This window comes from Alligator mississippiensis, chromosome 3, assembly GCF_030867095.1.
Source record: "Alligator mississippiensis isolate rAllMis1 chromosome 3, rAllMis1, whole genome shotgun sequence".
Taxonomy (NCBI): Eukaryota; Metazoa; Chordata; order Crocodylia; family Alligatoridae; genus Alligator; species Alligator mississippiensis.
In genome coordinates this window covers 14964605-14992218 of record NC_081826.1, presented here as the reverse complement: position 1 = coordinate 14992218, position 27614 = coordinate 14964605, and the positions used below count along the sequence as shown (strand labels likewise).

Below are 27614 nucleotides of genomic sequence, written 5' to 3'. Positions count from 1 at the left end.
TCCTGGGCCTGCAGGACTTCAATCTTTTTTCCACCTGTTTTTGTTTTTTTTTTAATTCTTCTGGTTGTTAGTACCTGCCTCATCTTCAGAGCTAACAGTAGTTTTTCATATTATGCTGACACTGACTGTCCATTTCAGATCAATTGCGGTTGCTTGTCCTTACAGTACACACTGCATCAGTTGTCTCAGTGGCTTTCTTCCATGAAGCAATCTCCGGAACGGAGGTGTAGCAGCCAGGGGCTATGGCAGGAACTGTGTCAGCTGTGGCAGCCGATGTTCATGTGCCTTCAAAGAAGGTGCTTGGGGCTGTTGCTGCAGTCACCCATTGCTTGTTCTGTTCAGGATCAGTAGATATTTGCTTCTAGGCCCTCATATTGTCCCTCCAAACTAGGACAGCTTAATCAGCCTCTGCTGGGTTTAGGATGTCTCTTCTGGAAGAGAGGATTTCTCAGGAGCAAGTATGGAGAGGTATCTCATAAGCATTATATCTACTTTTTCCATATAGATTAGAATAATTACCAGTTAAAGGTGACAAAAAGCTTCCACTGGCTTGAAGTGCCTCATCCAAATCCAGTTTAAGGAGCACATTCATGTTCTTTACCGCACATTCACTTTCTTCACCATAAAATAAAGTTTATCACTAGGTCAACAAAGGAGTAATAGTTGTATAAAGAGGAAAAAAAGGCTGATATGTAATTCACATTTGCTGTTTGACAGACTTAACTACTTCAAAACTTTTATAATAAAGATACTCAACAGAAGAAATGACTAATACTGTACTTTTTCAGGTGGCAAATAAGGGACTTCATTATGCACATATGACTGAAAACAATATTTATCAATTGTTGATCTGTTGGCCTTAAATGATGATACAGATAATTTCTCATTTTGTTTTGTGTGACTTTATGCATGCAGAGGGAGAACTGAGAGACATCTTGAAGAGTAGGAGTAAGAAACATATTGTTCTGGCAGATGGCTTCAAAGCATTATGTAGGAAAGAGCAGATTTTTCCAGCTCCTTAGAGAATAGCTAATTACACACTCCCAACTTAAGGGGGAATGAAATATTTCTCTAGATGTTGGTAGCCTTTACAAAAGACTTCTGGGATTTTTAAATTAACTTTTAGAAAATATTTTGTAGAATTTACTAGCAATAGGACCTTAAATATCCAAATCCCACAATTAATATTTCACATACTTTTACTCTTTTTACACTGTTTAATATACTGTAAGCCAATTTGTCATACTTCTGCTCAACATTGACAATTACTTTACAAAGCATTCAAGTGTACAGTATCCCTTTTACTTACTAACAGCAACAGAATAGAGTTTGCTACTCTGTTATTAAAACTTCTGACTGAAGTTAGTTGGAAAAAAATTATACTCAAATCAAAACCCTGCATCATAAGAAACAGTATCTTGAAGATACATTCTTCTGGCACAAAGAGTAGTGTCAAAGCTGTCTGGATGCTACTGCAACAGCTTATAGTTGCTTGATGTTTTAAAGACGTGAGAAAAGTGGGAGAGCAGAGTTCTGTTTTAAGTTGCTTCTAAGAACTGTGTTTGCTTCTGAGAACTATGATCTGTTTTTAAAGAAACTTTTTGAGAGAGAGAAATACATTCTGTTTTTGTTCTAATGAGTTTGTTATGAGCCTGCCCTATTTTACTGTCTATATTTTATCCATCCCTCATACAGAATGAGGTGGGGGGAAATAATGAAATCTTGCATTTCCAATCTGTTGTACAGTGAGTGCATAAAAGAAGCCTTTTGAAAGAAACTTTTGAGCACTTCACTTTGCGGGCTTTAGCACTTTTAGTTTCCCTTTATTAAGACTCTGAAAGATTTTTTTCCAACTACTCTCCTATTCGGCTTTCCAATGGCTCTACCTGTCAGCTTGGTTAGAGATTACAGAATGCAAAAAGTGAAACAGGATTGTATGCACACGATCCTGTTGTCTCGGTGAACATTTGGAGTTTCTATAAAGCCTTGCCTGATTCAGTACACACAGTAAAAGGTAGACCACTTTAAAGGTAAAAGTTCATCTTGAATTAGCCTATAGGGCCTTGCTTCATTACAGAGCTACAAAATGTAGGGTCTTATTTCCTCAGTATGTTCCAGATATGCACTCTCCTGTAATTTTTCAACGTTGGGAATTTGAGAAACACATGAAGAAAAATTAGCGTGTATTATGAAAAATGTAATCTTTTAGCTCCTTAAAAATACATTTAAAGATATTAAAATAGGTAAGAGTACAAGTTGGAAAAATACATCTTCACAATATTTCCATGCCCATTTCAGTTCTCTTCTCCCAACTTTGAAGTGCTAAAACTGGACAGTGAATACTGATGTTTTAAAGAAATGCTATCCTCCCCCACATATATATAAAATTCTGTATAATAAAACTGTCTGTCTTCAAACTTTTGAAAGAGTTCATACAAAAGAACTGACAGTCTTGGAGTTTTAGCCAGATAGGTAAGTTTAAGATAAACTGAAGAGGAGACTCCCTCATGAATAGTTTTATAAAACATCACTAGTGGGGAAATTTTGTCAAACTGATACTGAAACAGGCATATATAAAGGTGGTTGTATTGATAACTATAACAGGAAAATGTTTAGTTCAGCTGTAATGGTTCAACAACTGTGTTGAATATATCTAGCAAAGGTGAAAGGAAGCATGAAGAGACAGCTTTTCAAAGTTACAAATCAAAAATGAAAACTTTACCATTTTAAAAATGTTGTAGCTGATGGTGAAATGTCTATATTTGAATGTTGGCATAAATAATGGTTCCAAGTTGACAGTGGTGAACAATCACAATTAAACACATTTGTGAATGCTTTATATTTATTATTCTTATAATCACTCTTTCCTTTTGTATTCTGCTGGCCTAATCCATCATTTTAGGATTGTATTACAGAAAATAAATTTGTATATTTAAGTGTGTGTGTGGGAGAGAGAGAGAGAAATAATAGATTGCCTTTCCGAAGCCTAAAACTTTTTCTTCTTTTCATGGAATTTTTTATTCTAGAAAATTTAAAAGGAGATGTATGTAGTGAATTTAAAATGGAACAAGTATTTGTGACAGTTCCTTTGATACTTGCAGGATAAAAGTAACAAGGATCATCTTCCTTAACACAGAGATTGTACCATAGGTTTCAGTTTTAAAATTGTAGTAAGAATTTCCATTTGTCAAATAAGTCCATCAGAAATTCAGACTATTTGCTTTATTCCCATAGGTCACTGGTTCCAGGTCTCTGTTTGTTCACATAACAGTATGAGCCTCTCCTAATGTATTGGAGAGAGAACGTTTAAGTTAGCCATTTGTCTGTATCAGGATCTCATCAAATCCCCAGAAATACAATTCATTATCAGTGAAAGCTTTAGGTCCTGTTTTAAGTGTACCCATAATGTTGATAAATACATTTTATGTTATGAGAGCCTACATTACGTATTACTCCTTTTCCTGCCATTTGTGTGACTTGTGGTTATATTATGCAAGGAAACAGTCATGTATTTTTGAAGATGCCCTGGCCAAAAATAATTGGCATTTGGAGCAAGTCATTTGCAATCTTTTGGCCTTACAGAATTGAGGGAAAACTTATGGATGGTATCTATAACTATTGTTATGAAATATTAAAGGTAAGCTATTGAGAGTGAAAAGGTCACATGAGAGAGAACTCAAACTGTTTTAATTTATGGACCTCAGTCTTATTCAGGAGTAGCAGCACATCAGGAAATAGAAGTCTGACAGATGAATCTTTGACAGCCTTGACTCTGCAGTGCATCTTTTTGCAGTATTGCGGCTTTGACTCTTCAGGATTTAGAATAGAAATAAAATGACAAGTTGTTCAAGGAAGACCCAAAACAAAATAAAACATGCTAAAATAAAATAGGGAATCAGTTTTATTTTGCGTCTTGGGGGCAACTCAGAAATAGACAGTCAGCCAGCAGCTGAGTTTGCACCACATCTCTCAGAAGAAGAGTATTCTTGATGTCTACAGTACTCATTCCAAAACCCTACAGCTGATACAAACTGTTATGCTTGCCCACCACTACCATTGCTCTTCTGCTGCTTGCAACATCAGCTTTGTATCCAGGCAAGAATCAGCAGCCTAGCTTGGGCATGATATTCTCTTTCCCCAAAATAATGAAGATAATGTTCCTATTTCTGCCGATGACCTGAGCTTTTGCTATCATTAAACCCTTCCCAGTGCACTGTCAAATTAGATTTCTCCCCTAAGTTATACTGGCAATGGGGTTTTATTACCTACTTTACATTTGCTCATTATTTCAGTGATTGCATAAATTGCAAGGTTGCTATGTGGATTTTTTTCTTCCCTCTAATTTATTTTATGAAACGTTGAGGGCCAGGTCGAGAAGGTCTTCCTCATGTTGCCAAATATGTATGGCTAGAAAATTAGATTTTTTTTTCCTAGAAAATTAGATAATACTGGAATGTAACCTTGAGGAACCTTGTTAACAGTTTTAATCATAACTTTGTAGTTTAATAAAGATAGAATCAAGTCATGTTTGGTGTTTTCAGCTGATTCTGAGAAGTGTAAAATGCAACATTTACATTAGGAAGGAGAAATCAAATGCACAAGTAAAACATGAGGAATTACTGGCTAGGCAAAAGTCCAGCAGGAATGGGTGGGTAGAAAGGATCATAAACTGAGGCAAGTGCAAATATCCACTCTGGCATGAACAGAAGTGTCATGTATAAACATAAAATGGTCTTTGCTGTTTAGTGTTGGTGAGCCCTTCGCTAGAATACTTTGTCCAGTTGGTTACCACACTTTAAGAAAGAGTCAGATATTGAAGAGAATACACAAGATGGCAACAAGAATAAGAGGATTAGAAAATAAGTATGGAGTGTATACCTGGGGTAACCAATAATATAGTACCATGTGCCTCATCATTGGCATAGAGAAGTGGTAGGGTTACAACAACTTAGCCTCTTTTAAACGGACTCATTTCTGGCAAAAATCCTCTAGCCTGAAGTGCATGGAGCATAAGTTTCTGGTGCAATGCATACAGGGACAGTTTATCTCAAAGATTCAAGTTACTGTTCAGTTAAATGTTTTTTCTTTTATCTTTCTGGCCTGTGCCATAAGTGTTCTTGAAGCCTTTCTTCTCCTTTAAAAGTCCAGCAAGCTTCTCACCCATCTATTTAGTATTGAAGCTTCTAATATACTGACATAACTGAAGGCATTTGGTTTTGACTTTGCAATTTTAGATTATACCATCCTGAAAACATTAAAAGCTTCTGTGGCTGTTAGAAAGCTGAAGTGCTGTGAATTGCATGGGCATTTGACTAACGACATTTCAAATTTGACTTGGAGTATTCATAGGCTGTATTTTCCAGCTACGAGGAAATTAATACTAAATATAACCTAGCAGTTTTAATGGATGGTCTTTGTAAACAAAGTTAACACAGGTATTGTTAAAAGAAACTAATACATGTTCTTGCATTACAGTGAGGCATGTGTTTATGGTTTTGGTTTTATTATCCTATGCAGTAGCTTAAAATAGGGCTTTGAACCTGTAACACAATTTCAAAAAAGGCACTTCTCTTCAGTGGTGTATGTGCTACAAGAATATAAAACTTAAACTATTCTTTAGCAGCAATAGCATAATACTACTTGATATCTACTGTTACGGTATAAATGCAATTTTATAATAAAAGAATATTATTTTGAAAAAAATCATTAATGTCTGTTAAGATCTTAAGCGCATGCTAGCAAAATAATCTTTAGATGCTTTAGAACAGGGGTGTCAAACTCATCCGGCCCCATGGGCCAGATGAATGGTACAGGACTGGTCTGTGGACTGGACTGGACCCACAAATAGGCCCCCCTCATTCCAGTCCTGCTCCAGCTGCTGCAGGGCTGCTGGGCCACACGTGGCTTTCCCAAAGCAGTTGCCATGTAGGGCCATCCAGCACAGCCCTCATGCTGCCTGTGGTTCATTGAGACACATGGGCAGCACTGGGGGACAAATGACATGGCTCCGCAAGCTGTGTCTTTGACACCCCTGCGTTAGAAAATGATGCCTGACCTTTTGGCCTTGTGGGCTAGATGAGTGGGGCGTGTCCATATGCTGGATCCAGCCCACGGGCCTGATCCAATGAGTGCTGGATCTGGTCCATGGGCTCAATCCATTGTGCATTGGATCAGGCCATGACCCCCCTCCTCCCCCCCCCCCCTTTTAAGTTATATCTTGGTTGCATCCCTAACTCTGTGCCAAACTGGGCCCTGGCCCCAGCAATCTGTGCGTGCAAGATTGGACTCTGGTCTTAGCTCCCTGTACACCGGCACTCAGGGACAGGTCATTTGGCCTACAGGACTTGGAAATTTGGCATTGAGGTTGGGGGAGTGATGACAACATTAATTACTACTGCTCTCCCCTGACAAATTTCTGGACCCTTGGGAAGCTCTGTGTACTTAATCTAGCCCTGTGCAAAGTCTAACTGTAGAGGTGAAGCCTAAATTGGTTTTGGTTTGGGCAAACTAAAATAGCTTGACAAAAATGAATTTGGTATTTTGAAGGAAAGAACATTTTTCATGTTGCTTTCAAATACGAACGTAAACTTCTGGAGAAAGTGAACATTTCAGATGATAAAGTCTGGATATTTCAAATGTCATGGTCATTGCTACTTTCTCAGATAACATCCTGAAAATACTAAAATGCCCTCACTGCATGAATTCAGAAAAATAATTATTTAAAACTTTAAATTACTGCATGAAACAAAATATTGTACAATTAGTTTTTGTACTGAAATCAATGGACCGGAAGAATAAAAATGGATTTGCTTTTTAATTAAAGGCTTCATTAGCAGTTAGTGTTAAGTTTTTTCTGGTTTTTCTTTCCACTTTGTGCATGCCTGTGTTCCATCCCTATTAAATTAAATTAATCATTCTTTAGTCAACAGAAGGATTTATGTTAAAATAATTTCATCATTATGCCTATACTAAGGGATAAAGTGCCCTACTGTACTTCTGCAAATTTTTTTATAGTTATTTTTATTGGTTCCTATTATCTACTTTGTGTTTTAAAGATCAGTTTGCTTGTATAACCTGTCCACCTTTTTCGGGGTGGAAAAAGCAGTCTTTGAACAAGCACTTTTTTGCAAATACAGCAAAGTGCACATCAAAGTCTATATTCATTTATCTTTGCTCTTAAGAGTAAATAAATATATGAATTTAAAAGTACAATTTTCAAGCTCCAACTATTACAAATATTATTCAGTGATAGAAAAAATGTGAGATTCAGGTAGCCTGCAGTCTAGTATAGGTGAAGAATAACATTCAGCAAAGACAAAAATTGGCCAAGCACTGTAACATCTTGGTCTGTAGTATTAGATGTGGGTAAACCAATACAGAAACTTAAATATTGTGTTGTCCTCTGCAATTGATATTGTAATGCTGGTGAACAATCAGGTGGAGGGTGAATTTGAAGTTCTGCAGAATCAAGTTGTGATGTGGCTGTGTGGGCGACAGTGTTCCAATTAGTTCTATCTGATATATATATATACGTATATATTTTAAACTCGCAAGCCATCTGCTACTGCAAAAGTACTGAAATTTCATTTCACACTCGCCTACCTAATGAGGAGCGAACTGTGGGCAGGTGAAGGAGATCATTAGTCACTTTGTTCTTAATAAAGTTTTGTAAGTTTTGTAAGTTTTTGCATTGATTTTGTCCTTTTATTCAATGTAAAATATATCCTATTCTTCCCAGTAAATATCAGGTGTGTCACTTAAATTTATACAACCTGAAATATCACACACTGTTTTCTCACTTGTCTATTTTATAGAAGTCTAATTACTTTCTTTGTTACAGTTTTGGCTTTTTGTAAAAGAGATGTAGCCCAGTTTCTTTTGATATCATTAAGGTCCCTTCTTAACTGACTAATTCTTCTCTCTGCGATATACGTTTTTATGGAGGGAACTTTGTATGCAATTGGCTTTACTAGTAAAAGCTGCATGTGAATTGGAGATATAATACAAGGCATTCTGGAGTGAGTTGCAACAGATTAACAGCACTAAAAACAGCTCAGGCTCAGCAGCCGTCAAAAAGGCAAACACTGGGATTACTAAAAAGAGAATTATAAACGAAACAAAGTATCATCACGCCCCTTTTTAAATCCACAGTGCATCCACACCTTGAAGATTGTGCCCAGTTTTGGTCCCTGCCCATCAAAAAGGATATAGAAGAACTAGAGAAGGTCTAGAGATGAGCAACAAGGGTGAAACTAAAGTCTCAGTGTATTTAGTGTAGAAGAGAGACACTTGAGGGGGAGGAGAGGCATCTTGGCAAACATTGATCCCCTGGATCATGGTGTATGTGCAAGAGGCCCATGAGACCATCACACCAACACCTTCAGCTTGTACGCCTAGGCAAGATTATGGACGAGTGGAGGCTGCCCTAGACCTACCGTGCCCCCTTTAGACCATCACGACAGAGTCCAAAGGCCAGACTGAGTCCAAACATTCAGTGCCTTGATCGTTGTAGCTTCTGCTAGAAAGCCACAGATCAGTGAGGTGTGTTTCTGTCAGTGATGTCCCTTGAAACTTGTAGGTAGTACGCTTCAAACTAACAAATAGAAGTTTTTTTCGCACAGTATATGTTGAAACTCATTGCCACCAGGTGTTGCAGAAGCTGTGGGTTTAGGCAGATGCAAAAAGGGATTGGACAGATTCTTAGAGAAGAGGAGCATCACTAGCTGTTGGGAGCCATGGAAATTAGGGATGCATCCTTAGAATTAGAATTTGTTATGCCTTAAATGCTGGAAGCTACAAGTGAGAGAAGAACAGTAGGGGGGGACCCTGGTCAGTCTGGTTCACTCTCCCTTTCAGCATCCACTCTGCCAGTGTGTGACACAGGATGCTGGGCAAGATGGACCTATGGTCTGAACCAGTAAATGGCAGCTCTTATGCTTAGTGTTCTTATGTTCTAGAGCAGATGTTTCCATTTAGTGCAGGAGCAAAACTGCAGTTAGATCAGAGGAGACATTGTGACTTTACATAACAGCTCCATTTACTACCACCAAACTCTTAATACAACTTTTTATCAGTATTCTGTGGCAGTGGAGCAGTTCATATCAAACTTGAAAGTCTTAAGATAACTGAAATATTGGCAGCATTGATGAATTTAATCTAGTGAACTAATAGAAAGTTATTAATGGGATTAATCATGCTAAATTATTTCACACTGAAAGCTGCATAGAATAAAGAATATTGTTCTTATGAGGCAACTTAATTCTAGTCCTATAATACTAGATGTGTCCAGTAGATATCATGTCAATATTGATAGCTATTTTTTGTTCCCCAAATAATAAGGTGTTGTGACTGCATTAATAGAACACTTACAGTATGCTTTGTGCTGAACGGATCAGAATCTGCAATCCCCGTTCCATGCTGTTTGCTAATATAGATAATATTATTTACCTACAAAACTACAGATTTTTTTTTTCTCTTGATACATGTTGAAGTTTTTATGTCAGGCTTTATGTCAGGCACTTAAAAAGAAAAAGATGAGTCACAGATGTAACTAGTCAGGAGTATTTACCCCAGGAATATTTACAAGTGAACTAACTTTGACCTTCTTTCATTCCAGTCGTATTGGTCCACCTTCATCCCCTACAGGAGGTGAAAAAGAAGAAAACCCTGCTGTATTGGCTGAGAACTGTTTCAGAGAACTACTAGGCCGAGCAACCTATGGGAATATGAACAATGCTGTCAGACCCGTTTTTGCGTGAGTAAGAAATGAGTGCCAAAATTACTGTTTTTCTTTTAGAAATTTGAAACTGCCTTAAATAGATCAGTAACATGGATATACGGTCTTTAATACAAATGATAAATTTAATTGTAAATTTGAAACATCTCTTGAAATATACTAATCTTTTATACTCTGAATATTGCTTTGAATCTTTTTCCCAGGCACTAGACAGCACCATACCTAGACTCCTGGCAGCCCCAGGTGAACTTTTAGTATTGGGCCCCATTTCGCCAGAGATGACAATGATGATAACAATAAAAATTACCATTTTGGGGCCTTCTTTCTTTCCGGGCCCCGGGTGGCTGCCCTGTTTGCCCATGCCTGTCTTCGGCCCTGGCGCTGGAGGGAGGAACACTTCTAAAAATGAACAACTCTTGTACATAGGCAGACAAGGTTCCTTGGGTGAATTTGATATCTTTTATTAGACCAACCCAAATGGTTGGAGAATAGTTATTAAGCAAGCTTTCGGGTTCAAAAACCCTTCTCTTGTACATTGCATTTGACTCCATCTTCGTGTGCTTCTCCAAGACCTTGGGGAATTCAGCTTGTCAGATCTTCAGCAAGACAAAGTAGGACCTGACCTGTCGTTTCCCTTTGATATGTTATCTTTGGTTGTTTGCTTAGCCCTTTCTGATGTACCTATTCCAATGTGTTCTTCGTTCTTTGAAAACAGACGATCAGAACTGTCCCCTGTATTCCAGATTAGGTCTCCAGCGTTTTAACTTGTTTTCTCCTGGGGTGGTTTTATATACTGCATTTAATTAAATTACTCTGGTATAAGGCCGTATGTCATGTCGTCTTGCTTCAACTGGTGCAAAGGCTTATGATTATGCTGGTGTAAATGTTTTGTTTCTCAAGATAAACTGATACTGCCTCTGGAGTGAAGCTAGGAATGCTGCTGAGAAATAATGTTTGCTGCAGATGTGCCCAAGCCTATAAATTAGTCAGTAATTTACTGCATGGAGCAGCTCAAACATGCAACCCACTGCTACACTCAGGTCTCTCTGGAAGCAATCTTACCTAGAGTCCTGGCAGATATCTCATTTATGGTATAATTAACATATTAACTGTGCCATAAATGTGTGTGTCACATGTTCTGCCAATTTGTAGTGTGATAAAATGGCAAACCAGCCACAAGGATATTTTACATTTAAAGGAAAAAAAAACTTTGTGACTGGCGTTTATCATGCTTTAATTTGAACATGTGGCATCCAGCCCAGCATTGGTCTTCATGATGTGGCTTTAAATGTCACAGGCTCACCCTATGTAGGGAAACTTTATAATCCAGGGTGTATAGCCCAATGCCAGATCCATGGCATGGGCAGCTGGAGACCTTCCCAATCTGTCTGCCTGCAAACCTCTGACAAGTTGGCAGCACAAGCAGCTGGGGATGAGGTATCTCAGTGTGCTCTGCAATCCACAGCTGCCTCTGCTTGTGGACTTTTACCAGCACTCATAGAGCTGGGTGACGGGGAGCTCCATGATCCCAAGCTCCCCTGCTCAGGTGGACATGGGCAGCAAGCTGCCTGCCCTGGCTGATGAATGGTTGGGCTCTGACCAATTTTAACTGTATCCCAATCCTACCACTAGTCAGGGGCCCTGATTTGTGGCTTGTGCACGCCCAGACTAGAGATGAATGGGTGGGGCTTATTTCTGGGCAGCACTCTAAGGCTTCCTCCAAATGCAGTATATACATACCTTTGGTTCCTCAGTCGAAACTTAAGATAATAGTACTTTCTGCCTCATAAAGGAGAAAGATAAGGTAGCATAAGTTCATGAAGGGTTCAGAGGTGATAGGGGTCAAGTGAATACTTAAATCAAACTTTTAAGGTAAACCCTGAGGATCGATCTTAACACTCTTTTTCTTTGACAAAAAGGTTTGGTGCTCATTCCACATCCATATGCTCAACAGATAGATAGTCTCAGATTCTCATTTTAATTTTCATTTAATCTAACTATTTTATCTAGTAAACTGGGTAATGAAAATCATGAAAAGTGTATGTAATAACTAGCTGAAGTACCCGTCCTTTGCCCGGGTTATTTTTGTAATTGCAGTGTTTGTTTATTTTCAAAAAACGTAGTACAGCATATTCAGGTCAAAAATATTGTTTATTTTTTAAAGAACATACTACAACATAGTTAATATTTAACATGGAGCGAGAAAAAGCAAGCGCTAGTATAATAATGACAATTGAACTGAACTCACTGCATCCAAACTGGAGTGGTACTAGTGTATCTCAGAAGCAAAGTAATCCTCATAATTTTCAACATACCTCTTTGGCTAAAATTTTGTGTACTCGGTCTCTGAAGTCTGGGTTAATGAAAGAGTTTTCACAGAAAAGTTCTCTTTTATGTGCAGTTTAGTGTATGGAAAACAAACAGGAAATGGAATGTCAACTATACAGTCACCTTTAAATTACATAGGAATAATTTGCAAACACAAACTGTGACATTACTTTTATAGATGTTATTACTTTGATATTCACAGTGACTCTTCTGGTGCATTAATGGGCAAATTTATAATCTGTTTTCAATAAGGCAAATGTTAAAGAATAATTTTGTTCCATCATGTTTATAGATTTGCATGCCAACTGACAGCAGGCAGCATTTCATCTCTGACTATAAAGTGCACTTATATTTGGAAAGATAACTGTTTAAATAGCTCTGCCCCTTTACTCTGTAAGCATTATAGAAGTCTCCTGAGCAACCAGAATTTTAAAGCAAAGGCTGCATTTTGTTAGCTTACTTATTTACCTGGCAGAAAACACTGAATATAAAATGAAATCAATTATAAAGGCTCATCGACACAGATATATATATATTTGTGCCCCTTAACTTTTGACCGTTGTGGTTCTTACACAGGTGGAGGTGACCCTTGAACTTTTTTTAAGTTTACATTGACAGATTATTTGTACCAGAGTTTGATTCATACCTATGTTGTTTGCAGAGTTGTGTTTACAGTATGGTTTTGTTTGCACAGTTTGCTCAATTAACAGTTGCTTATTTAAGAGATGATTTGATATTTTTTTCATAAAATCTAATCAACGTACTGAATATAAAATACATTCCTCTTTTTTTAAAGCTTCTCTTCCTATACATAAAAACAGTGTATTTCCCTTTTCATAAATAATAGATTGAATGTAAATCTTATATGAAATATGACTTAATGAAAAAGGAAAATAGGCAAAAAAAAATGCGTCCTTAAAGAAAGATGTTGCACACAGAATGTAAAAACTCCAGTTACATAGGAGTTTGTATACATGGGCCATCTCAACATTTTTAGCCTTCTGCCTGAAGGTAAATACCAAGCCGTCTTGAATTGTGCGCCCCTTGTAGCTCCCATTTTGGAGAGGAAGTCTTCTCAGGTTGTTCATGACAGTGTTAGAGTGATGTAGCCAGAATGGTCCAGGAATTGTGTGAGGCAAGGATTTCTTAGGGTGATGTCTTGCATTATAAAACTTGTCTAACTGTCCCAGCCTCGCTGTTCATCATGTTCTGAAAATCTCACAACTGGGCTTTCAACCCATTGGTAAGGTTCTTGCCCTTGCTCTATCAACTCTCTTGTGCAAACAAGAGCAAGTAAATCCAATGTTAGGCAGGCTTTGCTGCTCATAAGCTTTTGACATTTTTATCAGAAAGTGCCATCTCCATGCTGTCTCCCATTCAGTTTCCTAAATGCACTTTCTGCTGTTCTGCAGCTGTTCAAGAAGGAGCTGAATAGCTCCTGTCTGCTAGCCATGTCTCAAGTAAGACTTCGAGAGCCAGGGACATGGATGGCAAGCTGCATCTCCCAGAATGAATGGAAGGAAAATCTCAATGCCAGTGATATCTTTTGTGTCCCAGGAGCAAATCTTCCATTTTTATTAATAGGAAACACTCATGAGTCTTGAAACATCCCTCCAAACTTTGTAGTCCTTGCCATCAGTGCCTTTTCCCCCTTTTTTCTTTTTTTTCAAAGCAGCGTGCACATCTTTGGTGGTAGTTCCAAGGGTTGGCCAAGTTGTTGTGCTGTTCACTGGTAGAAGTTGAGAGGCATTGTTCAGATGGTAACGGTCACATGTTTGTGAACATTTGCAGATTCCTTGGCTGTTCTTCCTCACAAAATCAGAACCAAAAGGAACAAGTCTGCTCTTTTACCCTTAGTCGGTCCATAAATGTGTAGATTAATGTAGTAGGTCCTTCTTTTCCAAGCATTTAAAATAATGTAGCTGGTCTCTTAAGCAGACATGGCTCTGGTAATCATGAATGGGAGGTTTTTGTTTTGAATCAAATATGTAAAATTTGGAGGCCTTGCTAAATAGGTGTTGGTTGTCAGTGTTAAAGTGATGTGTCAGATGTTCTGCTTGTGGAAATAGAAGAAAATAAGTTCAGGTTCTGTAGCAGATGAATTTCTGGTCCAGCAAAACAACAATCTTCTTTTTTTATATTGTGGTTCTGTTAATCATTCCAACCAATAATCTCTGCATGAAAGACTTGAATCTGGCCGTCTGAATTCTGTAGAAAAAGACCACATTTGCCTGCTGTTTAACAATTTTGATGCAAAGCAAAAGATCTCTCCATTAAAGCAGAAATGTTTATCTTTGGGATCTATTCAGAGTAATATTCAACCCCCCCCTAAACTCATCTATTTTGGTCATCTCAGATTGTTATTCTTAAATAGTTGGCCTTTCAGTTAGTTCTATAAAAGTCTACCTACCTTCTTTTCTATTAGTAACAATCTCATTTTTGTCTTTGAGGGGATAGAGTAGAGCACTTGACTGCAGCTGGGGCTTGGGTGTAGGTGAACCAAATGAAACTGAATCTAGACAAGGGATCATTTGTCATTGGTGCAGTCACCATAATCCATGTCTTCATAACCTCAAGGCTAGACTATTGCAATGATCCCTATGTGGGGCTGTCCGTGATGACTGTCTGGAGCTGCAGCTGTGCACAAAGCAATGGCCCACCTTCTGATGCGGGTGGGTCAACAGGACCACACATCTCCAGTGTTTCAGAGTCTGGACTGACTCCCTGTAGCTTTCTGAGCACAAGTCAAGATGCTGGTTTTGACCTATAAGTCCATAAACATTCTGGGCCTGTCTTCTCCCGTATGCGCTACCATGATCGACATGGTCAGTCAACAGTAACCTCCTGCAAGTATCATCAACGTGTCAGGTCTGCTTGGCAAAAACACTTGATGTCATTTTCAGCAGTCACTTTTCAGCTCTGGAACTCCCTCTTGAGGCATGCCAGAGCCTAGGCATCTTTTGGACGTGCTGTAAGACCTTCCTGTTTGGGCAGGCATTTAGCAAACGATGATAGTTGGAATACTGTTAGAACAAATTAATTCTTAACCAGGGTGGCACAAGATCTTTCCAAAAGGACTGCAGTACCCAGCCCTTGGGTAAGGGAGTAAGCAGTTGCTGTTCCTTCTGCCCAGTGCCAGGCACCCTAGCGTCCCATGAACAAGTGGCTCTTGCAGCTTGTCCCCACTCCTCAGCAGCCCCCAGCCTTCCAGCTGTGCTCTCCACCGTGCCTATGGAAGGGTGAATGCAGGGTTGAAAAAACATTTGAAAACCACTGAGTTCAATGGTAGATCTGAATGGAGGTGGTTTTGGGAAACAGTGGCTTAGAACAGACACTGCCCAGGACAAGTTGTGTCTGGGTATGTTCCAAAATAGAAATATCCCAGGATTGGCATGTACACACGTTGCCCTTCTGATTAGGGTTTAGTGAGGGGCTGACTGCAATACTGCTTTTCTGCCATTGATTCCATGATGCAGTTCCAGGAAAAAACTATAAACACTTCTTATTCCATTTTTAGTGCTTATCCTGGGACAGTGAACAGGGCTGTCTGAACAAATGCACTTTGTCCCGGGTTAAAAATGGTTTCTTCTAGGACAAATTCAACATCTGTTTGCAGCCAGTGTGCTAAAGGTCTCAGGGAGACATCAGGGTTCGGTTGGGTTTTGAAACACTCTTAAGGCATAAGACAGCTACACTGTAGAGTCGCACTTCTGAAAAGGGCAACAAGACAGCATATTTGAGCAGAGCTCTTAAAAGCAAAGGCGATGCCTGGACAGTGCTCCAACTCAGTGGGCTTAGGAGCCAATGAGATCCAAAGATCCACAAGATGCTGGTGGGTGTCCAACAAGAGGGCGTTGACCAGATGTAGGATATCACCCAACTACTGTGTCGAGCAGGGGTTAGGCAATTATTTGGACCCAAGGGCCACATAGGAAGCTGTCACAGGTTGGGTGACCACCTTTCTTCCCCCACATGCGGCAACTTGCCAAAACTCCCTATGGGGCTTTGGGTGGGTGGGGAGCAGTGTAGAGCAGGTGGAAGGCAGCCAGGACCTAGAGCAGGATCTCCATGCACTGGGCAGGAGCTGCCCAGCTGAAGCTTCCCCACTGCCCGGAGTGGCACAGCAGGAGCAGCGGCTGCAGTTGGAGGCAAAGGGAGAAGAACAGCCCCACCAGTCAAGGCCCCACCCAGCACACAACTTCCAGAACAGCCCTGCCGCACTTGGAGACAAGGGGGTGATATGGGCCCTGTGCAGCTTCTGGTGGGGCTGTTCCCAGGGTGGCTGAAGCCGGATGGGTGCTGCTGTGCTCCCCTCGCCCCCTGAGGTCGCTCCTCTCACTCCTGCCCCTGGTGCCCTGCCTCACATAGGTGGGTGGGAAGCTTCAGGCTGGCAGCTCTCGCTGGAGGTCAGGGGAGCATCAGGCTGACTGCTGCCACACTGGGAACAGCCCCACCAGAAGCTGTGCACTGGCTAGGGCCTGGGCTGGCAGAAGTATAGCACGAGCTGCCTCGGCAGGAGCGGTCGGAGCACTGCGCTGGGAACAGACCTGCCAGAAGCTGTGCGCTGACCAGGGTGTGGGCTGGGGCCGGCAGGTGTGGGCAGGAGCACGGTACAGGCAGCTTTGGACAGGGCTCAGCCCCATGTGGAATGCTGTGTGGGCAGCTGCTGACCGGACGAGCTCTGCCACACGCACCCCCTGTCTCCCCTCACCCCTGGCTGGCTCCCAGACAGCTCCCCCACATGTGCATATGACCCCTTCACACACACTTCCATTCCACCCCATCCCCCCACCCCGCTTCCCAGTGAGAGCAGAGTGTGCAGTGAGCAGATGACACCTGTCCCATTTCTACTTGTTCTTCCCCATGCTAGACTGAGATGCTGCTAAATGCACAAAGTTATGGGGGGCAGGGGAGGTGCCTTCTGTCTAAAAAGTTTGAGAATCACTTTTGGGGGTTCCATTTTATGTTGATATCGTAGTTGTCTTTTACGCTGTTTTGCTCTCTTGTCACACTTCTGTTTTATGAATTATTCTATTCTCTTATTGTTAGTTGCCCTGAGCCATTGGGAAGGGTAGAATATAAATTGAATGCATAAATAAAATAATAAGCGCTTCATAACGTAATTGTATTCTCTTTAAGTTGTGAACCTAATCAAGAGCTTTCAGCGGTCTAGACCATTTGGTTCAGCCATCTGGATCATAATGCAAAAGCTCTGTCTCAAGCACTGGTGGTTAGGAGGAAATGAGAAGTGGGTACTTGCTCCAGCTTAGCTCCCTGGGCGCAGAGCAGTAACAAGTGCAGGGCACATCCATTCTGCATCGGTATCAGTACTGCCTTCCGTTTACTAACCACCTTTTGACAAGTGCTATTGAGTCTGCCAAGGCGTGCAGTGTTTTTATACTTGTCTTGCACTCTTACGTACGATGATTAGCACAGCTAATGAGAAAGCAAAGAAAAAATTTCCACATGAAGATAATTCACAAGAGCGGTGGAGGAATGGGGGGAAGGGGGGAGCAAATTTTATGCTAGCTGTTATAATTAATATAGTTATTAGGAAATGTTATAATCGGCTGCTGTAAAGAAAAGGCAGTCTATTCTGTTGGGTCTGGTAGCAGCTAGCTATCCAGTTAATCAGAGTCTCCAGATTCTAGGCAAAGGAAGTTAAAACAGCCTTTCATTTCTGATGCATTTTGTATGCTAACCTATTTTACGTACTTGTCCCTTCACAATATTCTTATTAAAGAAATTGTCCTTAGAAGCTTAACATATGCAGTGGAGAAAGCTAGGCTGAAAATGATTTTGCAGCTGTGATGTCAGTCTCCAGTTGGAATCAGCATTTCAAAAACATACTGCACATAAAAGCATTACTAACAGTAAAGACTTCTTAGACAGCGTTTTAAAGTCTCAATTTTTCCTCAGAATGCACAGATTATTATCAGACCATGCTGTTCTACCAAAGCTGAAGCCTCTGTTTTAGAAAACTTATGTGCCCTCCTTGTTGTTTAAAGTATAATGATTTGGTATGATTTTTATATTGTCTAAAATGCTCGCTTACTTCTATCTTCAGAGGGTATATCCAAAAGCAACAGTTACCCCCAGCTTCTTCAACTTCAACATAAAATGTTAAGCCATTCATACTTGGATGTTAAAAGATTGATGTATATCTTAGTCGCATTGCATATGCTTGGAAAGTTATTTTACCTTAGATCCGCTGATTTCACCATTTAGCATTTTAAACTTCAAGGTTACTTGCTCATTGTTGGGAGAATGTCTCTATCTCTGGTGGAAACGAGTGACCACATTTGCAAAGTGGCAGAGATGTCAAATTAAAACTTTATCAGATCACCTTTGTGCATATTTTTTTATGGATAATAGTTATGCGCTACTGTGTACATGTGCACTACAATAAATAACTAATATTCTAGGGATTGGTACATGAGGGTAAACAATATGCTTGAAGAACAGACCTTAAGATGATTACATTTCTTACAAACGGTATGCAAGTAAAGTGAGACAGTACAATGGGGGGAAAAGGTCATCAAAAGGAGTGATTTTTGTGCTCTTATTCTCTCTGTATCAGTTTGCCAGCAAACATTACGAGTTCAGATAGCATTGAAAATTAATGTTTTATGTCTACAGTGTGATCTTTATTGTGGTTTGGCTATAGATGCAGCATAGTTTCATTATATTTCATTTCAAGTTCGATACTTCAAGGTACAATAAGTATTCTAGGCTCTCTTGTTTCTCTATGACTGTATTAGTATGAGGAGTTGGTACATGTCCACTAAAACTTCTGTTTTCACACACACAAGAAATACATGATGCATCATAGAATTCCCTACATGCTGGAACAGATTAATTTTCTTGAGTTTAAGAACTCACAAGCAGAGGAGGGTTATTACAATGTAGGGGAAGCTACATGCTTTATTCCACAATGAAGTGGAGAAATTAAAATTTGGCTTTCTTTTTTATTTATCTTTTTTTGTTCCTCGTTAAACTAATTATAATACCATAAATCCTATTGCTTTCTGATTTTTGGACCAGTCTGTACCAGGGGTTGGCAATCCCCAGCTTGCATAGCACGCAAGGCCATTTTGCTTGCCATGCCACAGCCAGCCTGGTCTCTGGGCAGCTACCACCAGCTATAGAGCCTGCCTGCGCTGCTCTCACCAGGTGGACAGGCTCCATGACACCTGTGCACACACCTCCAGGCTGATGGCAGGGAACGGGCCTGGGGCAGCACAACCCCTGCCCCTCCCTTGCTGTCCACCCAGAGGTGTGCGTGCAGCTGCCACTGCCAGGGAACCTGGCCAAGGGCTCCAGAGCCTGGTGCAGCTGTTTGCAGCCTCCCGAATACCTGCCATGATCAGCCTGGGATCTGGACAGCTGCAGTAGGTGGTGGGCAGGCTGCAAACAGCTGCACCTGGCTCCAGAACACTGGCACTAGCTCTGTGGCAGCGGCAGCTTCATTCATGCCTCTAAGATGGCAGAGGGGAGGTCCGAGGTTATGCTGCCTTGACCCCTTCCCTGCCATGTGCCCCAAGGCGTAGAGCTGGTGCCAGGACTCCAGAGCCCAGTGCAGCTCTTTGCAGCCTGCCTCCCGGCTGCTTCAGCTGCCCAGAGCCTGGGCCAGCTATGGAAGGCAGCCAAGAGACTGTAAAGAACTGCACCAGGCTCCAGAGCATTGGCGCTGGCTTCTTGCCAGCAGCCAATGCATGCACACCCCAGGATGCAGGGCGGGGAAGGGGCCATGGGAGAGCCATGCCACCCCCTACCCCACCATCTGCCTGGAGATGCAGATGCAGCCTCCAGCAGCAACAGGGATCAGGCCCCTTACAACTCCCCTGCGGTCTGCTTCTCATCCGCCAAGTCGAGGTATGGGTCAGGGTTGGATTGTTTTTGGAACCTTGGCCAAAAATGTTGCCAACCCCTGGTTTATATCTTTTTAATAGCTTTCCTGCATATCTGTTTCCACAGTGCAAAAAGTAGTTTGAGCTCAGATACCAAAATCTAGCTATAGGCCTATGATTTTTTAAAATCTTGACTACCATGCTTGTTCAACTATAAAATGGAAGGTAATGCTTTTATAATTAGAAGGCAGTTGGTTTCAGTGAGATCTGGGGTGTATAGCACCTTTTGATAAGATTATATATATATTTTTTTTTAGGTTCTTCAATAGAATAGCCAACTTTTAAAGCATACAATTTTTAGCATTCTTGTAAGAAATATTTGGCATGTCCAAACTTTAAAGCAGAATCTCTGGAGAAAATAAGACCTGTAGTTTCTAAAGGTCCGATTCTTTCATAATTGCAAGGCTGTCATTTTGAAGTGTAAGAGAAAGGAAATGAATGATATTTGGACATATAACAATAATAAGTGGGGTGCCCAAAATAGTCTTCTGTTATGTAAACAGATTTCATTTTTACTTTAAACTGAAAACAACTAATTATTGCAATACAACCCATGTTTTTTCAAGAATCAGTTTTAAAAAACCCTAAGGAAAATAAGATCTGTCTTTTGGTTTTGTTACAGGCATTTAGACCACCACAGACTATGGGACCCCAATGAATTTGCTGTCTCCTGCTTCAAAATCATCATGTATTCTATACAGGTGTGTTTAATTTAATTTAATTTTTCTTATGATTAGATGAAATACTGTGTCTCATACACATTCTGAGAACTAAACTAGCTGGGTTGTATGTTCATTACCTATAATAGTGAGACTACTTAAAGTGAAGAATCCAGAATGCACCTGCCTAACATACCTTATAGAAAAATCATTCTAAACTCCAGTACATGTTGAACCATTTAACCCTATATACATTCTCACCAAGAATCCCAATTATTCAGTATCTAATCCTATTAGGAGTGCGACTAGTAAATGTGTAGAAGAAAGAAGAACACTAGAACTGATTTTCTAATCATGAGCTTGCATCCAAAAGCCACATAATTCCATCAGGTTATTTATTCAAGCTGCTGATAAGTGATTCAACCAATAATTGCTGGTCACCCAGGTACAATTTAAAAGAAGCCATTCTGAAAAAAATTGAGATATATAATGACATTCTATCCAACCTACTATTTATTTTTATCTAGATTTAGACCAATGGAGTGTAGAAGAGAAGAGTGCCATGATGCAGGATTTCAGTCAGCACTGAAGATTGGCTAACTCTGTGTGAATTTATCTTTTATTGCAAAGAAAAGTTACTTTCTTTTTTCTTCTGCAGGCTCAATACTCCCATCATGTAATTCAGGAAATCCTGGGACACCTGGATGCTCGTAAAAAAGATTCACCACGAGTGCGAGCAGGGATTATTCAGGTTCTTTTGGAAGCAGTGGCCATTGCTGCTAAAGGATCCATAGGTGAGCTATATTCAATTATTGATACTGGACCAAAGGACTGTTGTTGTGAGTAGAAATTAATTATACTGTATCACGTAACATACCGCACGCCTCTGAATAAGACATGCAACTTCTTTTTGTAAAGTAATGTAGAAAAAAAATTTCCAGAGTCACAGACAGTTATGACATAGAGTAAGTCCTTCTCAAAGCATAAAGTGTCCAGGAAGTGTCGTATCCCGGGAAATAGTTTGAGTGAGGCAACCAGAACTTCTGGTGTGGCAAGGCAGCACAAGGCTAGGCCCTCAAACCTTGCAAGGACAGTAGTAAGATTATTATTTACAGGAACTTTATATAAAGAACTAATTACAGTAAAGAAGTAATGAAGTGTTGTTTCTACACCACAAGCAACATCAAGTAGCTTGCCTGCCCTGTGCCAGTTCAGTTGCTGCTTCAGGTACAAGCTACAGTGCTCAGCCAATATCTGTTGCAAAATCCTTACCAGCTGTGAGAGGATTAACACTGGACTTTGCTCCTTCTGTACATTGGACCAGGCCCCAGCCCTGGTAATCCACATCCACAGTGAGACTCCAGAGAGCATTGAGTATTTCCTGTACCTTGGAATCCATCTCTCTCAAAAGGCTGACATAGCCAATGTTGGATTTCTTCATTACAAATGTGCAACTGCATACTTTGGATGTCTGAAGAAATGGGTGTTTGAAGAACACGACATCAGATCTGAAACCAAGCTCATGGCTTATTACACAGTCATGATCCTCAACTTGCTGTACCGAGATGAGTAGTGGACAATGTACAGTATAGTTGTTGGAGAAGGATCCATGCTGCCTGCAGAGGATCCTTCGAATCCAATAGGAAGAGAGCCATACAAACAGTAGTGTTCTCCTGCAAGCAGACACCACGAGTATTGAGGCAGTGATCATCTGGCATCAACTTGGTTGGGCTGGCCATGTCATCCAGATGTCTGATTCCAGACTCCTGAAGCAAGTTTTATTCTCCCATCTCAGCCAAGGCATGCGCTCAAGAGGAGGGCAGAGAAATTGCTTTAGGGACATCCTCAAGGCCAACTCAAAGTGCAACATTGATGTCAGCTCATGGGAGACAATCACCCAGGACCACACCAAATGGAGGAAGTCTGCTGCAGGGATCTCAGCACTCAGAAACCTCACAACAACAGTGGGAGACGAACAAGCGGGAGCAGCAGAAGTAGCATGTCATAGACCAAATCAAAGATCCAGCACCACCCACTCCACAAGGAAACACATATCTGATAGGGCTATGCAAAACAGCACTGTTTCATTTTGACTTCCATTTCTCCATTTCAGAGGGACAGTGTTTTGTGTTACTGTTTCGAAGCACTGTTCTGTTTTATTTCGTTGAAACTGTTTCAACACCGTTTTGACACGTTTTGACATGTGGCCCAATAGGTCTATAATGGGGAATCATGAAAAAGCGTATAACTTTGTCATTTCCTGCCTGATTTGGATGCCAATTGCATGGATAGTAGCCCTTTCTGAGGGCATGAAATCTGCCAACTTTCAAGGAGATAGGTACAGGGATTTCTGGGAAACTGCACCTCAAGCTGTTCAAAGCAAAACTCTTTATCACTTGCCAGCAGTGGCAGCCTGTGTGCAGATCTGAGGGTCTGTGCTCCCCAGGAGGGCTATGGGTCTGTGCTAGACACTTTCCAGGGGGTGCAGATCCCCCAGGTCTGCATGAAGGGTAGCCTGCTGTCAGCGGCAGCCTGCTGTCATCCTGCGTGTGAATCTGGGGGCCCATGCCCCCCAGGAAGAGTCTGGCACAGCTCCTCAGCCCTCCCGGGGGGCACGGGCCCCCAGATCTGCATCTGGGGTTTCACCTGGCTGCTGCTGCTGGCTGGAGAAATAGCCCAGAGCAGCTCCCATCACCAGCTGGCTGCAGTAGCCTGCTCTCATCCAGCATCATCTGGGGGCCTGCACCGCCCAGAAAGAACTGGGGGAAACGATCAGAGAGTTTGCGGAAAGATCTGTGGAGCTGGGGAATCCGACTGGGAACTGGGATGTTCAGCCCCCTGTTCGCTTCCTCCAGCTCTGATCATTTCCCCAGCTTTTCCTGCAGGGCATGGACCCCCAGATCTGCATGCTGTGTTTCTGCAGGCTGCCTCTGCAGTTTGTAACAGCCTGTTGAAACCCCCGCCCCCAGGGAAGAGCTGGGGAAATGATCAGAGAACTGGGGAAAGCAATCAGAGAGCTGGGAAATTGAACAGGGAGCTAGATGTCCATATCAGAGCAGTCCTTCCGCTCTCTTCCCACTCCCTCTCCTTAGTTTCTCTTTAGCTGCAAGCAAGCCCGGCTTTGAAACTCGAAACTTTCGAAATGTTTCAGGTGCCCTCATTTTGTTTTGAAGCTGCTTCAGAGCCTTTTGTTTCATTTCAATTTTGCTGCTTCGAGCTCCAAACGTGTCGAAACAGCTTCAAAACGAAACGCCCAGCAAAACTTCACGCAGCCCTACTGTGTGAGTTACATTAGAGCCTGTAAATCCCAGATAGGCCTCATCAGCCATCTTTGGACACACAGATAAGACAGTCATGGAAGACATTCTCAACTGCGAGGGATTGCCAAAGAAGAATGAGACCAGAATGACCAGTGAGAAGGGAGAGCTATTTTGACAGTCATTAAAGCACCGTATCTCGTGCTTCTTTTCAACAAAAAAAGGTCTGCTTCCCCACTTAAGACATGGCCCCCCCCCAGGTTTGGAGGGCTGACTTTTTGGGCAGTAAGGTGTGCGAGGTATGTCAGTAAATGCAGTAGCTTTTGAAGTCTGACTCAAAGTTTTAGTCACGTGCAAGTGAATAAACTTGAAAATCCCACTAGGCAACTCTGTATGACTAGGATATCTTTAGAAAATTTTATTCAAAGTCAGTTTGCATATAAATTTTATGATCATTCTCATCTTCATAATAAAAACCTGTGTGTGTGTGTGTGTGTGTGAGTCTACTCTATCATTTCTTTTGAAATGGATTGGGAAAGTTTTTTAGTTTACTTTCATTAGGTATCTTTCATTTGAAAACTACAAACAGAAAATCTGTGTTGCATTGTAGGCCCAACTGTCTTGGAGGTCTTTAACACCCTGCTGAAGCACTTGCGTCTTAGCGTTGATTTTGAATTAGGGGACGGACGTAGCTCAACTGACAGTGCCATTGTCAGCACAGGCTCCAAAGAAAGTGATGAGAGGATTGTCCAGAATGCCATTATTCAAACAATTGGTGAGTAAAGGTTTATTTGGGGGGGGGGGGGGGGGGGGGGGGGGGGTTATTTTTGTTTTTTTTTTTTTCGTTTACTTGGGCACAGGCTCTTTAAAAAAAAAATGATGACATGGATGTCTAAGTCAAAACCCAGAACCTCAGTAAAAAACACATCCTATCCTTTTTATTCCTCCCTTTATTCTTCTCCCCACTAAGCTAAAAGGAAGAGTAGAGATATCTGACTGGCCTAGTTTTTTGATCCTAAGCTGAGTTTGCAGGACTGATGATTACAAAGTTTTCTTTTACTTGTTATATGGGCCTATACCTCAGTCACTGAGGCACAATGAGAATTAAACTATATATGGCATATTTTTAGCATCACAGCATTGATACAGACTTTGAATACATAGGGAGAAGCCCATTGCTTGTATTTATCTATGATATCCCTTGAAATATAGATTCATCCTTTGATTTACATTAGAATCATGAAAATTTAGTCTTGTGGATCATTGATGCTATTAAATACTCCTGATATGAAACCTGCATGGGCATTACTGTATATAGTAGGAGATGTATTTTACTAGTTACTTCTTTAAAACTTGTGGAAACCAATATTGAACATAGCTGCAACAATGACCCCTAATGGCCAGTTGTGTATATACATGAATTACTGCATAAGAGAAATAAAATCTTATTTTGGCATAAGCTTCTGTAAATAATTCCATTAATATGATTTCCCTTTTGCTTCCCTCTGTTCTTTTAGTACTAACTGTGTTGCAGTACTTTTAATGAAAACAATTCCACTAGACATTCCCCCAATTTAAAGTTTGAATCTCTCAAATCTTGTTCAGTAAGTCTACCCATTTCTTAAATCTTTATGTCATCAATCCGAGGACTCAGTAATTATTTCTCAATGCTGTAGTGAAACTCTGCTTTCTTGAGAGAAATTTTTTATTATGGTTTTAGATTACCTTATAGCTCAAATATAAACTAGTGTTGGTATACAATGTTACATAAATGAAGGAAGAACATACTCATATTCTTGTAAAAGTTCTTTCAGTACCCCATTCATGTCTGATAATAGCATAAAAGAGTGCAAAAGTAAAGAATTTAATTTTGTTCTAACAAAGAAAATTTCCAGCTCCTCAGTACTCTTGTTAACTAATAATTAATGTCAAACGTTCTAGTTTAAATCGTATAATTACTCAGGAGGGATGAGAATAGCAAGTGTTTATTGGGGGGGATGACGGAGTCGTGACAAGATGGTGTACACTAAGGAGCATAGTTGCACAGATGAGGGTGAATCATATACATTACAAAGCAGTTGTTTTTTTTTCAGAAGGTACAGGAGACTCGGGTAGAAGTGGGCATTTTATTCCTGTTCTAAGAGTAGCTGATATCTCTCCTCTCTTCAGTGTTTTCTCCTGCTTTTATTTAGGGTTTTTTGGAAGCAATCTTCCAGATTACCAGAGATCAGAGATTATGCTGTTCATCATGGGGAAAGTACCTGTTTTGGGGACATCTTCACATTCACTGGATACAAGTTATCTTGGGTTTGTATGCTTTCCTACTTTTTATGATTATGAAGCCCTGGTAAAATGAAAAATTTAAAACAAATTGAAATCTAAAATCCCAACTTCTGGGTTTAAATATCATTTATAAACCAGTCAAACACTGTGCCATCAATATGAACCTGGTCTCCACAAGACATAGTTAATTAGAGTTCATTGGAAAACTCTCTTGACCGCACCTCCCCTTGCAGTAGTGTTCTGTGCTTCACAGTCCTACAGCTGTTTTGAAGATTATCCACTTACTGTTTCATTAATTCCGTAAGTTTTTATGAAACGTGGTCTGTGAGCTAGATAGTTATCCTATGACTACAGATACTTAGACAGCTAAATAATTCAGTTTTCAGCTTCATTTTGTATTAATTGGTTTTCAGATTGGTAGTAGTCATACTGAGGAATTTATACTGAACTTATGTCACTAGGTCAGAGCTGTGACGTGGTGCTGCTGTGGCCAAGTTAAAATGCCCCACGTGCCTTCTGTAGAGGCTGATTGGGATGCAGCTGTGGTTGGACCCTATGCTTTTTCTGCAGCCCTTCCCAGTCTGACCCCACACATACTCCTCCCAAAAAGAGAGTTGTAATGAGCAAGTGGGACTGTCTGGTATCCTTCTGTTTCCAAGAGGAACATGCAAGTTCAGACCAGGAAGAGCTGTTGGGAAAATTGATGCTCAGGTTGGTTTGTAACAGCCCTTTACCCTGCTCAGTCAGAGCAGTCCTGCTATGTTGGAACAGCTATTTGCACTGCCTGACTGGAGGACCTGGGTGCAGGGACACCCTGGAGATATCCTGCTGTGAATTCACTATATTTAAAAGTTAGACATTTATTTAAGTCTGTCATTATGAGCTAAATTTTTCCTGTGACATTTTAACATATAAAGGCTACATTTCCCCTTTATAAGAATAGTGATTAAGAGATCATTATTCATTCCAGGTATACTTGGTTACACGGTAACACCCTGAACAATCTCATTTTGGTTTAAATTGTAGGTCACCTAGAAGCAGATTCTATTCAACTGATTTAGGTGCAGAAGTGGATTTAGGTGCTTAAGTGCAATTCTGTTCACCCAGCTCAAATATTAGTTAATTCAAAAAGTGGGTCAGTCTTTCTTGCTGCTTTTTGTACTCAGGCTTAATGCTTAATTTGCTGCGGCACCAGTTTACTCGCAAGTAAATTACTTGTGAGTAAATAGTCCTGGGCAAGCATCTACATGTGCAGGGAGGCGGAAGCAGATTTGCTGCCAATCTTCTGCTTCCCAGGGCTCTGCAATGGGCCCCTACTGCCACCTGGGGACACTCCAGGCTCCAGTTGCAGCTGCCAGCAGCCCGCTTAAAAGGCAGCCCCACTCGCTGCTCTTTGGCCAGCTACTTCCCTGGCCAGAAGCAGCGTGCCCAGCCCAGGGAC

The 27614-nt window shown here is 40.9% G+C and overlaps 1 protein-coding gene across 3 annotated transcripts in view; it reads left to right on the top strand.

Moving 5' to 3' along the window:
• EFR3A (EFR3 homolog A) overlaps nucleotides 1-27614 on the top strand; it is a 145510-nt gene that overhangs the window by 82004 nt on the left and 35892 nt on the right. For all 3 annotated transcript variants that reach the window (XM_006258860.4, XM_019481773.2, XM_059723742.1), the window contains 5 exons: nucleotides 9617-9754; nucleotides 20597-20675; nucleotides 21292-21427; nucleotides 24501-24665; nucleotides 26083-26197. In XM_006258860.4, the coding sequence (XP_006258922.2) occupies nucleotides 9617-9754; nucleotides 20597-20675; nucleotides 21292-21427; nucleotides 24501-24665; nucleotides 26083-26197 (633 nt within the window). The remainder of the gene's footprint in view (nucleotides 1-9616; nucleotides 9755-20596; nucleotides 20676-21291; nucleotides 21428-24500; nucleotides 24666-26082; nucleotides 26198-27614) is intronic.